Raw genomic sequence first — 18,119 nt, forward strand, 5'->3', positions numbered from 1 at the left:
GAGGGGGACCAGAGGAGGACCAGAGGGGGACCAGAGGGGGACCAGAGGAGGACTAGAGGGGGACCAGAGGAGGACCAGAGGGGGACCAGAGGGGGACCAGAGGAGGACCAGAGGAGGACCAGAGGGGGACCAGAGGAGGACCAGAGGAGGACCAGAGGAGGACCAGAGGGGGACCAGAGGGGGACCAGAGGAGGACCAGAGGGGGACCAGAGGGGGACCAGAGGAGGACCAGAGGAGGACCAGAGGGGGACCAGAGGAGGACCAGAGGAGGACCAGAGGGGGATCAGAGGGGGACCAGAGGGAGATTAGACTAGAACACACACCGTTTAACCACGTATGTAAGGCAGCACACGCCTCGCCTCACCTGGGCTCTCACTGCCCTCTACAGTCCTGGACTCCTCAGTGCTCCTTCTGCCTCTGGGTCCCTCTCTCCTTGGTAGACGGCGCCCCCTACAGTTCACCCCCTCACACTGCAATCTCTGAGACCGCAAGGCAGCTTGGCTCCAACTGGTGGGGTCATTGTAGCCATGACGATGAGCCGTCCATCTCTCTGATAATGCCGGGAATCTCTGTCTTTAGGGCAGCGACTTTCCCATGGTTATCTTGAGAACCGGGCTCTCTTAAAAGTATTTTGCAGGTGTCAATTTTATAATCCGATGAAGGGCAGTGCCACGTTTGACGTTGTTTGGATAAACATTTCAATGTTTCCCAAAAATAATTTACCACCAGTTTGCCGATGGATCTTTTTCAGCCATGTTCAGCTCGCACCATGCGCTTCACTAGCATGTGCACTAGGAGGCTGTATTGAGGCTGTATGAGGACTTCAGTGAATTTAGTTTTGTTAATGAACTTATTTAGTGATGTAGACACAAATTTAATTTTACAACCGAGATGGCCAGGTTAGGTTTTCTGTATAGATGATTTGCTGGCAAGCTAACAAAACAACAAAGTGGATACTTTCAGTAGAGCTCCTCAACCTCTCAACACATCCTCAGCACGGCCCGTTTGAAAGTAAACCACGCTGGCCCAGAGAGACAACCCCCCCCTTCCTCCTCCTCTCCATTTCCTATTTTTTTCACTCTCCTCTCCCAGTCTCTCTTTCTGTGTCTTTCTCCGTCTCCTCACCTTTCTTACCTCCTTCCCTACTTTTGATTTCTCCCTGTCTTGCGTTGTTCTCCCCTCCCGCTCTCTCTCTTGCATGTACTGCATATCCATTCTTCTCTCTCTCACAGCCTTCCCAGTCGCTGTCTGCCCACTCTGTTTTCTGTCTGAGCACACGTCCCACACTCCAGTGAGATGCAGGGAGGAGGTTGGGAGGGAGGAGGGAGGGAGGAGTATTGGAGAAAGGTAGGTAGTGAGTAGGGATATAGGAAGGGAGGGACTTGAGGGTGAGGTGTCTTTGAATCAGGAAACCATAGAATTGGAATGATACATTGTGGAGATATGAGCTTGTTTTAAATGTTTGTTTTTTTGCCTCAGATTTCAGATCAAACCATTTCTTTTTCACTTCATCAGTTCTGCGCCCTTCTCCAGATACAGCGTTCACTGCACGAGTAATTGCATTCCATGCATCGGTTTTATTTACTGCTTGTATCCACAGCGGACCCTATTAAATATAATGTGTAGTTTGTCGCTAACTTCTTGCAGCTGTACCTCCACTTCAGAATGATTAAAGTTTTTCTGTCTTTTGTCGAGGCCTCCACCGTCTTTACCACGTCTTTTTGACGTTTCTCTGAGTGTGCACACGGCCCTGCCATATCATGCCCTTTTATTAACGGGGCGTTTACCTATACTAAATAGGAGCAATGGGGCACGAGCTTTCAACTTACAACATATTTGGATTCATCATTCTGAGACCACACCTGCGAACAATTCTGCTGTTTAGGAACACGTCATGAATCACACAACTTTTCTTAGGAACTTTCTTAGTTTTTCTCAGCTGCTTTGGTACATTTCTCAGATCAGAATTTAAATTCTCAAAACTACCTGTTCAATCTTCACAACATTGTGTCACTTGTGCACATCAAAAAAGCTGTTTCTCATTTCTTTGAACAAGTTGCAAATGCTTTGTAACAGGAATCGAACCGGCAACCTTCTGATTACTAGCCCAGTTCCCTAACCGCTCAGCCATCTGACTCCTGGGGGATAAGGGTTGGATAAGACACAGAAAAAAAACACACACGTAAATGTGAATCTTTGTCCAGTCTCTTGCAATCAAACTCCACACACTAATGTGTAACCTACAATTTACAATAATTGTCATCAAAACTTTAGCCATAGTTTACATCAGAACATCCCTTCAGACTAGTTCTATCTAATTCTAGGAGTAACCCTAACCTTAAATCCAGTAATCGCCTCCCAGCATACCTACAGTTGAATAGTGAACCACAGTGGTATGAACAGGACTTCCAGCATTCCACTGGCATGATTAACCTTACAGGTGAGTCAGGATGCTTGTTGTTTATCCAGATTTGCACATGAGCTAAATGTCAATTGGTCGAAAAGACTTTCCAATTAGAATGCAGTAATAGCATGTGACTTGTGGGGTAGTGGAGGTATACAAGAGGACTATCATCGAAAACAGTAGAAAATCTCAAAATTGATTAATCCACAACTACGTGGAAGTGGGTTAGGTTTTTCAATATTAATTCTGCTGTAAGAATGCTTTCTAAACTAAGAAAGCATCCCTACCCTCAGTCAGTGTGGTTGTGGTGGTTGTTAACTGGAAGTACAGAATCTCTCGACACGAATTCTCTGCGGTAAGTAAACGTTTTCTTTGTCTCATGATGAGGAAGTTGCCTAGAGACAGTCAAGAGTGTCAGTGAGAGTTGTTGTTTTGGTCAATAAACTCTTTTACACCTTAATAGTAGGAACTAGGCATTCTTATATACAGTCAGGTCCATAAATATTTGGACATTGACACAATTTTCATCATTTTGGCTCTGTATACCACCACAATGGATTTGAAATGAAACAATCAAGATGTGCTTTAAGTGCAGACTTTCAGCTTTAATTTCAGGGTATTTACATCCAAATCAGGTGAACGGTGTAGGAATTACAACACATTTTATATGTGCCCCCCCCCCCTTTTTAAGGGACCAAAAATAATTGGACAAACTAACAATCATAAAAATCAACTATTAATCATAAATCTAATTGTCACTTCTAATACTGGGTTGCAAATCCTTTGCGGTCAATGACAGCCTGAAGTCTGGAACCCATAGACATCACCAGACGCTGGGTTTTGTCCCTGGTGATGCTCTGCCAGGCCTCTACTGCAACTGTCTTCAGTTCCTGCTTGTTCTTGGGGCATTTTCCCTTCAGGTTTGTCTTTAGCAAGTGAGATGCATGCTCAATTGGATTTAGGTCAGGTGATTTGACTTGGCCATTGCAGAACATTCCACTTCTTTGCCTTAAAAAACTATTTGGTTGCTTTCGCAGTATGCTTCGGGTCATTGTCCATCTGCACTGTGAAGCGCCGTCCTATGAGTTCTGAAGCATTTGGCTGAATCTGAGCAGATAATATTGCCTTAAACACTTCAGAATTCATCCTACTGCTTTTGTCAGCAGTCACATCATCGATAAATACAAGGGAACCAGTTCCATTGGCAGCCATACATGCCCACGCCATAACACTACCTCCACCATGCTTCACTGATGAAGTGGTATGCTTTGGATCATGAGCAGTTCCTTCTCTTCTCCGTACTCTTCTCTTCCCATCATTCTGGTACAAGTTGATCTTGGTCTCATCTGTCCATAGGATGTTGTTCCAGAACTGTACAGGCTCTTTTAGATTTTTTTTGGTCTGGTCTTCCTGTTTTTGAGACTCACCAATGGTTTACATCTTGTGGTGAACCCTCTGTATTTACACTGGTGAAGTCTTCTCTTAATTGTTGACTTTGACACAGATACGCCTACCTCCTGGAGAGTGTTCTTGATCTGGCCAACTGTTGTGAAGGGGTTTTTCTTCACCAGGGAAAGAATTCTTCTGTCATCCACCACAGTTGTTTTCCGTGGTCTTCCGGGTGTGTTCTCTCTTTTTAAGAATGGCCACACCTAATGTTTTTGCTATCTCTCTGATAGGTTTGTTTTGATTTTTCAGCCTAACGATGGCTTGCTTCACTGATGGTGACAGCTCTTTGGACTTCATATTGAGAGTTGACAGCAACAGATTCCAAACACAAATACCATACTTGAAATGAACTCTAGACCTTTTATCTGCTCCTTGTCAATGAAATAACGAACTCCCTTTATGAGGGAATAACATACACCTGGAATGGAACAGCAGAGCAGCCAATTGTCCAATTACTTTTGGTCCCTTAAAAAGGGGGGGGCCACATATCAAATGTGTTGTAATTCCTACACCGTTCACCTGATTTGGATGTAAATACCCTGAAATTAAAGCTGAAAGTCTGCACTTAAAGCACATCTTGATTGTTTCATTTCAAATCCATTGTGGTGGTATACAGAGCCAAAATGATGAAAATGGTGTCAATTTCCAAATATTTATGGACCTGACTGTAAATCTGCTTCTTCAGGAAAACAACATGGTTTGTTATGTGTAGACGTTTGTCCTGTGTAAACATTCTGTTGTTTTGGGACTTTTTCTTTCCTGTATTTACAGTAACAAATGTATCAACCTAGATTCGGAGTTTGAGAGAATAGATGCCAATAAAAAAATTAGACGAGCCACACACAATCCAGTATCTCGTTAACTGATATGTGGTTTTGTTCATTATACAGCATTGTCGTAATATTCCAGAAGTTTCCATGATGTCCTGTACAATTAACTGAAAGTTTTTTTTCACATACATAATGCCCCAAGAAAAACCTTGTTATAGTTGGCAAAGTATAGGTTATGGCAGTCCATAGATTCACATACAAGAGTGAGTTAATCAATTCAATTCAATATTCTCTATGTAAATGAGACTTCAGAGACTTCTTTGTAAACATAAAGTAAATACATCAGTTTTTTCTCTGTAATCACTGGATGTATTCACACAACAGAACGTGTTGTAGGTGTGTGTGTGATAATCTCCAGAGGAGACTATGTGATGACAACTCCCTTTTCAGTCATTAGTATAAATTCCCATCTTGAGTTTGTTTCCATTGTTCCCATTCCTGAGTCCTGAGAAATAACCCACCAACAATTTCCAGCGTTAAGGGAAGGTGGGAGGGTAACAGGAACGTGAGGGCACAGACAGGAGACAGTGAGGAGTTCATACAGGAGAATATGAGGGGAAAGACAGGAGTTGAGCTGTGCTCATCTTATACCCGTACTTTGGCCATGGCTGACACCAGAAGAAGATGATTAAAGGAAGGGAGGAGTTGAGGTGTGGTCTTCTTCCACCGAACCTCAGTTATGTCTAACTCCAGTTATGTTGCTCTGCACAGGGATCAAACATCTGAAGATCCAGAATCTCCTCCGATCAGTCAAGCTAGTGGCTCCAGCATTCCTGAAGAGGCGGTTTCAACATGCAACGGTGAGTTCATTTTCAACATTCTATATGTTATTTATTATTGATGCATTAGATTAGGTTTACTTTTATGGTTAAGGTTAGGGAAAAATGGATATCTGTACACTATGTGGGCATAAGACTAGGTCTCCAGATTAGAAAACGGAAACTTGGAGGTAATTGAACCATCTATCAATGGTTTTCTTCATATTTGGTTCAATTACCTCCAAGTTTCCGTTAACTGATGGTTGTAGAATCATAACAGATATTATGTTTTGTTTTCAGGATACAGGACAGAGGACCAGATTAATATTTCACCTCCATTAGATCAACTGCCGAAACGTATTAAAAAAAGATTAATGTGGAAGATTCAAAGATTTATTCAAACAAAAAATTCAAGCAATCTTGTTACGGCTTTTAGGTTAATCAAGACTTTCATGAAAGAAAAAAACTCAAAATACCCAACGAATCAACATGCATATGCAGTTGTATTGAATGAATATCTAGAAATAGAAATATTTGATATTTGCTATCCTATACAAAAGACGACATTTACACATCACTGTGAAATTCAACTTATTACGAAAATGAACCTTTATATGAATGACGCCAAAGGTCCCAAAAAGTATGCTTTCCTTTACAGTCGATATAGTCCATGTCAAGGAAAAATGCATAGGTGTCTTGAGGCTTTAATAGACTCATCTGCAAAGTGGACCAATGAATGTAATCTTGTATTTTTTGCTGTTGGCTACAGCGACATCTACATACCGCCTAAACCTTCCTCTGCTGGGAAATCAACCCCCCACCATATTTGGGGAAATTTTGGGAAGGAGTCAAAAGATAAATTTAAGTATTCATATAAAGTAAAGAATAACATAATTTGGGACAGTGGGTCTGGTGATAATAAGAAACATGTCATCGAAGCAAATATATTTCTTAATAAAAAACTGCATGAACATTGCAGTAAAGATAGAACGTGCGACGATTACATGTCCATTATGACACCAGACTTGATGCAAGAATCTTATAAAGGTGTAGATCCAGTTGTTGCACAGGAGTGCTTTGAAAAGATTAAAGAAGCTTTTTATGAAGACTTGATGAATGAGAGGGATAAAGAGATTTATAAATTGTTGGAGAAAAAATGGAGGGTGACATCTGCAGAAGAAGAATTTTATAATCGGAAAAAAGCTGTAAACGACTCAGGTACTTTAACATTGTGCCATGTCCCTTTATAAATTGTTCTTTATACTAGCTAGTTTGCAATCTCTTCTGATGTCAGGAGAGGCCTGTACTTTCATGTACTATCCTGTACTTTTCTTTTTTCATATACTTTAGCTTGACCACCCTGGAAAAATAAACATTAACCTTATCTGTCTGTCTACCCTTTCATGTGTACAAAATATTATAACACATTCACATTGAAGTTTTACTAAGTCTTGATTATCAAGCTGAAAACGACAGGGGACAGGGCATTCTTTAACAGAACTTCTCCTCTGGAACAGAATTAATGTTTCAATCTGGCTGCTGCTGTCTTGGTGTTTAGGGTGTTATGGGAACACTGTGACATTGCTTGTAAAAAGGGCAATACATTTACTTTTAACTTAATACAATATGTTCCACGGACAAGTACCACCTTATCTTTCGGGATCTTCTCACCTATCACCTAGGAACTACAACCTCAAAACACTGGAAATGGAGACATTAGTAGAACAGTTGTCTTTATTAGTTTGTTTCTGACCAAGTTACAGTATATACCATGAACCCAGCAGACAAACACACATCCTTCATTCCAGGAGATTATTGATAATTGGCACAAACAATATATTTATGCAGAGTATTTTTCACAATGTGAAGTATCTGTACACAATAACACTGATTCCAAAACACACAAATCAACAATAAATAAATACTGAAAATGGAAATTAAACCTCATGATGAGAATGTTAAAGTTCTGACAATAACAATTGTCGGACCAAACGTAGGCAAATCAGAAGTTACAAACTAATTTGTTTTAATCTGAGAGTGCAGACAACCAACACTATCTAGTAATAAGGAAGAGAACTGGGATCCAGTTCAAGGGTCTTCCTAGTAGAAATCACAGATCTACAAGGACTGGACTGGACAACTATACCCAGAGGAGATTCTGCTGCACCCTACCCAGTCATGTTAGATCAGTTATTACCTACCAGAGGGAGAAACTAAATGGACAACTTCAAAGCCTCAAAACCAAAACTTAGAGGGGCTTCCCAGCTGTCTTTATTAATTAAAATGTCTCACTTAGGAGACACGGAGAGATTAATATTCTGAAGAGATTAAAACATGGAGCATAAATCCTACGTAGTCCTTGTAAGATAAATGTTTGATTTGTCATTTAGATTAAACAAAAAAAAAATCAACAAAAAAAGAAGAGAGGTTATATATATGAATGAATAAGGCAAGCAAGCTCATATTTACAGTCAAGATTACTATATACATACAGTGTACATTTTGCAATCGTTTCAGTAGTTCTAGGAAGTTGGTGAGCCCACCCCCTCTACTGGTTCAGATTAAAGTTTAAAGATCCCCCCCCCCCCCACAGCCCACCTGTCAGAGCCTGAGCAGAGCCCTAACCGCAGTTTGACCTACAGTAGGTCTCCTAGCTACAGGCTCTCTGTTGCAGTGATCCCTGTTACCCCACTAGCACCTATGACACCTAACAGGTTTAAGGTGCTGCAGTTCAGAGCCCAGCCCAAGCTTCACATGTTTAAGGTGACAGAACCGGCTGGATCTGAAACAAAAACAATATCTATCCTCTTTGAAGAGTTAATGTGGTGACTGTGTGAGTGGATGAGGTATATTGACTGACAGCTGGTTATGCAGTAGATAAACAAGCCCTACATACACCTATTAAGTCATGGATTGAATATCTATACACACACCCTGTGTGTGCACTCTTCCAGTCTTCACACAGCTGAACGGGTGAGGAAGAGGAGAGAGAAACAAACAGGTGAAATCATCCCTCCAGGTGGAACAGCAGCAATGTAGGAGAACTTGAGCCCTACACAGTTCATGGAAAGTGTGGTTCTGTTCCCAATCAGCCTATATATCTCCACAGCTAACACTAACCCTGGAGGACAGAGACTGGGGATCAACACAGGGGGGGGGGGGGGGGGGGAGGAGAGAGAGAGAGAGGCGTGTGACCTGCTCAGACACTGTTGAGGATCAACACCCAAACAAGACTCTGGATATCTAGACTGACCAAGGGAAGTTAATCGGCCCACTTGCCCTCTCACACAGAAGTGCAGCTGCCACCCCGTCCATATTGTTAAAAGACATACTCAATTCAGATACATGTACAGTGTAAAAGTCAAGAGGCATGCTGGGTAAAAGGATGGTGGTGATGTCACAACGACAAGCTTAACTAGATCTAGACTAAACCCCCTGACCTTTGATTTTATCTGGTGTGTGAGGGTAAGCCAGTGTGTGTGTGGAGGCAGGTGGGGTCCTGTGAGGCTGGAGGAGGAGGAGGGGTCCTGTGAGGCTGGAGGAGGAGGAGGGGTCCTGTGAGGCTGGAGGAGGAGGAGGGGTCCTGTGAGGCTGGAGGAGGAGGAGGGGTCCTGTGAGGCTGGAGGAGGAGGAGGGGTCCTGTGAGGCTGGAGGAGGAGGAGGGGTCCTGTGAGGCTGGAGGAGGAGGAGGGGTCCTGTGAGGCTGGAGGAGGAGGAGGGAGGAAAAAGGCGGGAGGCAGGGTCTCAGGGGGACTCTGCACTGGGGCCTGCAGACGCCACAATCTTCTTCTTGGGCTGTTTCTTCACCGTCTTGGTCTGAGTCTGGGAGAGGGGGGGGGGAGAAACTGAACATTAAAAACTGCTTTGGAAAGATAGAAGGGGAGTGTGAGAGGGAGCCTGATGAAATCAGAGAAGCAAAAGAGAAACTAAAGAGAGAGGTGAGAGAAATGAAAGTGAGAGAAGCGAGAGTGACAGAACAGGAAGAGAGGCAGAAGGAGGCCGCCCACCTCAGTCTTAGCAGCAGCTGGTTTCTTGGTCGTCTTGACGCTGGCCGTACGTCGGGGGGCCTTCTCCGCCAGATCCTCGTCAGAGTGCTCCGTCCTGGTGTCTGATTGGTCAGAGCTGTGCTGCGAAGCCTCATCAGGGAGCGGAGCCGCAGAGGAGGAGCGAGCTGTGGGAATGGACAGGGGAGGGCGAGGTCACTGTAAGGTCAGTGAGGTAGTCTTAGTGCGTGGCAGGGTGTGTGTGTATGTGTGTGTGTGAGTGAGAGAGAGTATGTGTGTGTGTGTGTGTGAGAGAGAGACCTACTCTGATGTGAGGTAGTCTTGGTGCGTGGCAGGGTGTGTGAGAGAGATCTACTCTGACGTGAGGTAGTCTTGGAGCGTGGCAGGGTGTGTGTGTGTGTGTGTGTGTGAGAGACCTACTCTGACGTGAGGTAGTCTTGGAGCGTGGCAGGGTGTGTGTGTGTGTGTGTGTGTGTGTGTGAGAGACCTACTCTGACGTGAGGTAGTCTTGGAGCGTGGCAGGGTGTGTGTGTGTGTGTGTGTGTGAGAGACCTACTCTGACGTGAGGTAGTCTTGGAGCGTGGCAGGGTGTGTGTGTGTGTGTGTGTGTGAGAGACCTACTCTGACGTGAGGTAGTCTTGGAGCGTGGCAGGGTGTTTGCTCCAGACCCCAGGTCCTCCAGAGGGTCTCTCCTCATGCCCAGCCCCAGCTCGTCCTCTGAGCCAATCAGAGTCAGGTCCTGCATGCTGAAACTGCGCAGCTTGTCTGACAGCACACCCTGCCCCTACACACACACACAAACACACATCTAAAAGAATGCACAATACAACCAGTATTCACTGCTAAGACAGGCCTCAGCCAGGGCTAGACCCTTTTTACTGGGGGCACGTACCCAGTATATATATCTGCTGTGCCGCAGTCAAATCAAATTTTCCCTTTGGTAATTTCTTCCAAAACACACATACCAACCCCTTTGGTAATTTCTTACAAAACACACACTAACCCCTTTGGTAATTTCTTACAAAACACACATACCAACCCCTTTGGTAATTTCTTACAAAACACACACTAACCCCTTTGCTAATTTCATGGAAAACACACATACTAACCCCTTTGTTTATTTAATCCAAAACACATATACAAACCCCTTTGCTAATTTCTTACAAAACACACACACTAACCCCTTTGCTAATTTCCTACAAAACACACATACTAACCCCTTTGGTAATTGCATCCAAAACACGCATACTTACCCCTTTGGTAATTTAATCCAAAACACACATACTAACCCCTTTGCTAATTTCACCCAAAACACACTACTAACCCCTTTGCTAATTTCTTACAAAACACACATACTAACCCCTTTGCTAATTTCAACCAAAACACACATACTAACCCCTTTGCTAATTTCAACCAAAACACACATACTAACCCCTTTGCTAATTTCTTACAAAACACACTACTAACCCCTTTGCTAATTTCTTACAAAACACACATACTAACCCCTTTGCTAATTTCTTACAAAACACACTACTAACCCCTTTGCTAATTTCTTACAAAACACACATACTAACCCCTTTGCTAATTTCTTACAAAACACACATACTAACCCCTTTGCTAATTTCAACCAAAACACACATACTAACCCCTTTGCTAATTTCTTACAAAACACACATACCAACCCCTTTGGTAATTTCTTACAAAACACACACTAACCCCTTTGCTAATTTCATGGAAAACACACATACTAACCCCTTTGTTTATTTAATCCAAAACACATATACAAACCCCTTTGCTAATTTCTTACAAAACACACACACTAACCCCTTTGCTAATTTCCTACAAAACACACATACTAACCCCTTTGGTAATTGCATCCAAAACACGCATACTTACCCCTTTGGTAATTTAATCCAAAACACACATACTAACCCCTTTGCTAATTTCACCCAAAACACACTACTAACCCCTTTGCTAATTTCTTACAAAACACACATACTAACCCCTTTGCTAATTTCAACCAAAACACACATACTAACCCCTTTGCTAATTTCAACCAAAACACACATACTAACCCCTTTGCTAATTTCTTACAAAACACACTACTAACCCCTTTGCTAATTTCTTACAAAACACACATACTAACCCCTTTGCTAATTTCTTACAAAACACACTACTAACCCCTTTGCTAATTTCTTACAAAACACACATACTAACCCCTTTGCTAATTTCTTACAAAACACACATACTAACCCCTTTGCTAATTTCAACCAAAACACACATACTAACCCCTTTGCTAATTTCTTACAAAACACACATACTAACCCCTTTGCTAATTTCTTACAAAACACACATACTAACCCCTTTGTTTATTTAATCCAAAACACATATACTAACCCCTTTGCTAATTTAGTCCAAAACACACATACTAACCCCTTTGTTTATTTAATCCAAAACACATATACTAACCCCTTTGCTAATTTAGTCCAAAACACACATACTAACCTTTGGTATTTTCTTACAAAACACTGGGGCCCCAGTAAGATTTTTGCTTTTGTTTTAACAATTTACTTTATTAGTCAGTGCATTAATTTAGAGTGATCCCCCAAAAGGGATTTGAGTCAGTGCATGTGCCCCAGTAGAGCTTCATCTGTAACAACGCACCTGCCCTCAGCCACCCAGTGAGTGACCCAGCCTACCTTGGCCGCGGCCGTTACAGCTGCGTTGGCAGCCAGGTTCAAGCCCCTCTTCCCAAACTTCATCATGGTCTCATAACTCCTGTCCTTCGCCTGGGTGATGTACTCATCTATCTCCTACAGCGGGGGGGGGAAGAAAGAAAGAAAGAAAGAAAGAAAGAAAGAAAGAAAGAAAGAAAGAAAGAAAGAAAGAAAGAAAGAAAGAAAGAAAGAAAGAAAGAAAGAAAGAAAGAAAGAAAGAAAGAAAGAAAGAAAGAAAGAAAGAAAGAAAGAAAGAAAGAAAGAAAGAGAGAGAGAGAGAGAGAGAGAGAGAGAGAGAGAGAGAGAAAACACACAAGAGAGAGAAACGGACAGAAACACAGTGAGAACATTTTCCGCTAGATGTGGGCAGATGGATTATGTGCTTGACTGCTCCCTAGGGTTCTGGAGTGGTTTCCTTCTGACCTTCTCCTTGTTGGACAGGGTGGGGTGGACGAACTTGCGGTAGAGCACACTGGAGCCCTTGGTGTAGGGGGACAGCAGCCAGATGACGAAGGCAATCTTCAGCTCAAAGTAGAAGGGGAACCTGACGCAGAAACACCATATCAACCTGACACTACAGAAACACCATATCAACCTGACACTACAGAAACACCATATCAACCTGACACTACAAAAACACCATATCAACCTGACACTACAGAAACACCATATCAACCTGACACTGCAAAAACACCATATCAACCTGACACTGCAAAAACACCATATCAACCTGACACTACAGAAACACCATATCAACTTGACGCTGCAAAAACACCATATCAACCTGCCGCTACAGAAACACCATATCAACCTGACACTGCAAAAACACCATATCAACCTGAAACTACAGAAACACCATATCAACCTGACACTGCAAAAACACCATATCAACCTTAAACTACAGAAACACCATATCAACCTGACGCTACAGAAACACCATAACAACCTGACAGGCAGAAACACAGAATATCAACCTGACGCAACAGAAACACAGAATATCAACCTGACGCTACAGAAACACCATAACAACCTGACGCTACAGAAACACCATATCAACCTGACACTACAGAAACACACCATATCAACATGACAATCAGAAACACAGCATATTAACCCATGTCCAGTCAACAAACGCTACCTTGAAATGCAGGTGAGGAGACAGAAGCGCAGGCACAGAGGATGTCTGGAGTCCTATGGGTTGTACTGTAGGAACTTTTAATCCTGGGACTCACTTTGGACAAATGTAATGTTTTAAAAGCCCTGGTGTAGAATGCGTGTCAGGTTATCAAATTGGTTAATTTGACACTTGTGTTGTCACGGTGCTTGGTTGGGGGACATAGGTGAACAAGTGCACCTGTGGCATCACTGCCATCTTGAATGACAAGGAGCTCACGGCCGTGCCCAGGTGTACATAGCGTGACTGGCCTGCCCGGGGAAAGGTGGAACATTCCATGTCAGGGTTTGGAAAGCAATGTACCGGCGTCATGGCACAATAAAGCTGTTTGGCTCGATATGTTGCATTGTTTAGTGGCATGACACTATGGCATGACTGTGCTTATGTGCAAAATGACGTTGTGTCCTTGGGCAAGGCACTTCACTCTCCTTGCCTCGGGGGAATGTCCCTGTACTTACTGTAAGTCGGTAATATGGAATGATAAAGAATGTTATGAGGACAACCTGTAAGGTTATGCTGGATTTTACAACGGCATGGAACGCGATATAGCCAATCACAATCAAGGATGGGAACAACCAGTTTTAGAAGGATGTATAACATATATAATCCATCCATATGAGCACTTCAGTGGTGTGGAGGTATGATCTGACGTGTCGTTTGGTGGCGTGAGAGAGTGAGCTTCCAGACAGAGTCGGAACGTGAGTCTCACGTCAGATTTGTCAAAAAGCGTGCCCTAAAAACGTAAATAAGCTGAATTGAAAAACATAACTAGTTTGCAGGGAATTTGTTTAAATGACAACGCCAACTGAAATGTTGAAAACAAATCGCCTGATTAAGACAATTTCGTTCATGGCTAGCTAGGTACCTAGCGAGAAGTTAACTTTTCAGCCGAGAATATTGGTTACTACGGACTCGCTTCCTGTCGCTATGGACTTATTTCCCCATTTCAATTTTGAACAGCCCCCTCAGTCACCTAATCCTGGCGCCTGGCTTGTATCAACCTGACACTACAGAAACACAGCCTATCAATTTGACACAACAGAAACACACATCAACCCGACACTCAGAAACACAGCTTATCAACCAGACACCAACCACACGTCAACAGAAAGGCTGAAATGCACAGATCTAATCAGTATTTGACAATTGAAAAGAGGACCCAGCCTTGACATGGCCATTCCAAGAACAGCAGAGGGCTGTCCTATAGCGCCCCCTGGTGGACAAGCCAACTCACCATGACATCACCAGGTCTGTTATCGTCTCTGCTGTAGTGAAGAGTGCAAAGACGATCCAGTACATCATCCACTTCACCTACGCACGCACACGCGCACGCGCACGCGCGCACACGCACACACACAGGGGGAAAAGAAGAGATCACCGCATATGAAGCATGTGAAAGCACTGCCTACAAGTACACACGTGCTAGGACACATGTGGAGTCACATAAATATGGTTCACCACACACACACACAGACACACATACACAAACACACACACACAGCATGTTTAGTCATCCAGAAAGCACATAGTGCTTCTGATGGCCCAACCAGATGAGCTGGCCGTCCTAACACATGGTGTTAAATAAAAACCTACTACAGCTGGACTCCACTGACAAATGGGAGAGGGAAATAAGGAAAAGGCATAAAAACAACTGGGATGAAAATGGCGTCCTCCCTCATCAGTATCCGTCTGGCTGAGCAGTTAGAAAAAGGGGAGGGGGGGGGTTTCCATGGCAACCAGCAGGGAGGAGAGCAGCGCTTGGTAGAGTCCCGTCTCCTCCTCCCTGTTTCCCATCGCTGGATGAGGTAAGCTGGGAGGATCCCCCAGCTTTAAAAGGATGCTGGTAAACTACTCTGCTGCACACAGAGACACCATGGAGCCTGGCAGCTTCCCAGCCCTGTCTCTGGCTCTACCCTGTCCCGGCTCTCCCCTGTCCTGGCTCTCCCCTGTCTCTGGCTCTCCCCTGTCCTGGCTCTCCCCTGTCTCTATCTCCCCTGCTCTGTACCCTGCCCTGTCTCTGGCTCTCCCTGTACCTTGTCCTGTCCAGACTACATAGGCCTGCCCTCAGGTGCTGTGTCATAATAACCTAATATGTATGCAGTGCACCATCTTGGTTTAATGTTTAGCTTTCTCCATCCAGGATGACAGAGGGAGATGAACTGTGTCCCGGATCCATAAGTAAATAAGCAGGCGCAGGTTGGACTACTGGAGATCAATCTGTACCCCAGCCAGCCGCAATCCTCAGGCCTACAGCCCACAGACTGAAGCATGGAGAGGTGCAGGGCTAACATAGGCCTGTGTAGGATGTGGGATACTCACGTATTCCTTCACGTTCTTCGTCTTGACGGCCTTGTAGGAGGAGTAGGCGGGGTAGAGCGTCCCGAAGGCGAGGCTAGAGACGGGGCAGAGGACACAGGGTCAGGGTCATCAACACCGTCACCATGGCAACATGACCTTCGGCGATTGACAAGCCCCCTGATTGGATCCTGAGGACTGTGCCGGCTGAGGTCTGGACTCCTCAGCTGGGTGAGTCGACACAAACAGACTTCTCTGTATGAAAGTAGGCCGCCCTCAGGACAGAGGGTGCCCCCATCTCTCCCCCCCTCCCCTGCAGGAAGTAGGTTAGCCTTATAGGACAGTCCGCCCAGGCTGGGTAGGGCATGGCTCGATGGAACAGCAGACTCATTCTAGGGTTAAATGGCTGCTTGACTTGACTTGTCTCCAGAGCTGTAGCCAGCTCCAACAGTGCAGAGGAGAGGAAACACAGGAACTTGCTACACTACACAGATACACTGGGAAAACACACTGGTGTCAGAGGTGGGTCGCCATGTGTGAGCACAAAACACACACACACACACACACACAGTCCTGGCCGGTGTCTGTGTGGCAGTTTGTGCTGATGTGACAGGATACTGAAAGCTGAGTGAACAGCCACGCCTGTCACCTCTGTCCAGCCCCGGCCAGCCACACAGTCACTGACGGCGTGTGTGCTTGTGAGTGGACCTTGTTTCTATTGTCCAAACTGGGTGTGTCTGTGTGGGTGTGTGTGTGTGTCCTGCAGTGTACAGCAGGAGACGAGCACAAGGCAGAGCAGCCTAACAGGGATCCTCATTTCACTGCACGCTCTCCTGTCTTCCTATTTAAGGATGTTTCCATGGTTCCTTCCTAGCTTGCAGGACTTCACTGCTTCCTTGGATTATCACTGAGCCGACGTGCAACAGCCGAGCACAGCCTATTCGCACGCCTCCCACCACCAGTTCCTGCTAGGTCACGACTTCCCTGAGGGAAGCGAGGAAGGTGTAGTGGGTTCTGACAGACCCACTTCCCTCTCACTTCCTGTTCTGTTTTCCTCCAAAAGAGAGGTCCTCTCTGATTTCACCCAAAGCTGCTGACTCATCAACTGTATCTTTACACTGATTGGCTGGACACAGACCCGAGTTTAAGGTGTCCATTGTTGCATACTGTTCCAGAATGTGGGCTGAATGCTGATATAAGCAACGTTTGTTTTACTGTAACTGGTACCTCATCTAAACACATGATAGGAATCTCAAATCGAGTAGGGCCAACCCTGTCCACACAATATGATGAAGCCATTATTCACTCCCCCTGCTCATCTCACAGGCACAGCATGATGTGCAGCTGGGTGAGATGCAGGAACAGGTAGAAAGCTGAGTGGATGACTCAACCGCTTCACGCCAGGCAGCTGTATTTTATAACCAGCTAAGTAGTGGATACAGGTGGACAGACTAAAGCCTGCGCTAAGGCCGGTGGCGTTTTATTATATGAAACGGGAACTGCAGCTGCCAGTACCATCTCGGTCTGTGGAAGAGGACTTGGCTAAGGCCAGCTCATCCCTAGCTCATTCAATAACTTAGAGGTTTTCTAACCATTACTGATGGGTAAGCCACTATATTATCAAGTATCTTGCCAATTAAAATGAGCGATGGATGTTGTAAGGAATATCTAAATAGCTAGATGTAGCTATTTTAAGTATTCCCCGTTAACGCTGTCAGGTGCTTGGTTAGCAATATGGCTAGATCCCCGTAATCAATGCCTTGATAACCATTTATTAGCGAACTGTAGCACCGCCGCAATACATAAAATGCAACTCCACTCTTCAAAGATTTGAGAAAAGTAGATATTGAAACATATTCCATGGTGCACGATTAGCTTTGACAAGGAGCAGATGCGCCCCGGGTGCAAGCAGACAGGACCGCATTAGTGACTGTGCAGCTCAGCTGTGCTAAGCTAACAAGCTAAATAGCCAATAATGCGATGAGTCTAACGACCGTCTGTGGCAGCCGAAAACAACTTACATAAACGCCAATGATTTCATACTTACACCACTATCCTTGAGATAATCCAAGACACCATGGTTACTGTCTGTAGGGAATATGCCGCTCTCTCTCGTGAATTCTATCTAACAAACCAGTTGTTAGGAACCCCCCATCCCTTCGTGAGACCGTTAGTTGTGATGCGAGTGGGACAAGCGGCAACCGATTCTGCTGCTGCCTGCTAGCTACAGTACGGCAGACGAGACGAACAGTTATCTTCCTGCTATGGTCGAGCTGCATTAAAACCCCAGAGCTCTACTTTCTCTTAAAGGGCCAGGAATGTGTTCTGTCTGGCTTGCTCTGAGCATTGACTCATGAATAACGAGCTTTAATTAAATGATACTTGGAGCAAGGTCCCTCTTACTCAAATTGCCCCAATTAATTAGTGCAATACTGGACAACTCGTGCTCTCCGGAGGTGATACAAGACAAACACAAATTCAATCCGAT

General features: G+C 44.4%; 1 protein-coding gene and 1 long non-coding RNA gene across 2 annotated transcripts; one reads left to right on the forward strand and one right to left on the reverse strand.

Annotated features, from left to right (window-relative positions):
• Positions 1 to 2,559: 2,559 nt before the first annotated feature.
• On the forward strand, positions 2,560 to 6,809 carry LOC146302103 (uncharacterized). Its single transcript, XR_014755542.1, has 3 exons — positions 2,560 to 2,759; positions 5,395 to 5,483; positions 5,742 to 6,809. It is a non-coding gene; the product is annotated as an uncharacterized LOC146302103 (long non-coding RNA).
• A 1,805-nt stretch (positions 6,810 to 8,614) lies between these two features.
• On the reverse strand, positions 8,615 to 17,934 carry reep2 (receptor accessory protein 2). Its single transcript, XM_084702185.1, has 8 exons — positions 17,679 to 17,934; positions 15,656 to 15,728; positions 14,571 to 14,647; positions 12,586 to 12,706; positions 12,145 to 12,258; positions 10,067 to 10,229; positions 9,449 to 9,612; positions 8,615 to 9,263 (listed from the first exon to the last, which is right to left on the reverse strand). The coding sequence occupies exons 1-8, from the start codon at positions 17,708 to 17,710 to the stop codon at positions 9,186 to 9,188; spliced, it is 822 nt and encodes a 273-aa protein (XP_084558311.1). The 5' UTR covers positions 17,711 to 17,934; the 3' UTR covers positions 8,615 to 9,185.
• Between the last annotated feature and the right edge of the window lie 185 nt (positions 17,935 to 18,119).

This window comes from Hypomesus nipponensis, chromosome 1 (genome assembly GCF_054491055.1).
Source record: "Hypomesus nipponensis isolate SF chromosome 1, ASM5449105v1, whole genome shotgun sequence".
In the NCBI taxonomy this organism is placed as follows: Eukaryota; Metazoa; Chordata; class Actinopteri; order Osmeriformes; family Osmeridae; genus Hypomesus; species Hypomesus nipponensis.

Excerpts from the sequence above, each read along its gene's own strand:
- reep2 (XM_084702185.1), bottom strand. The coding sequence starts at position 17,710 with ATGGTGTCTTGGATTATCTCAAGGATAGTGGT. Across the intron at positions 15,729-17,678 it reads ATTATCTCAAGGATAGTGGT|CCTCGCCTTCGGGACGCTCT; the intron begins GTAAGTATGAAA and ends CCCCGTCTCTAG. Across the intron at positions 14,648-15,655 it reads CGAAGAACGTGAAGGAATAC|GTGAAGTGGATGATGTACTG; the intron begins GTGAGTATCCCA and ends GTGCGTGCGTAG.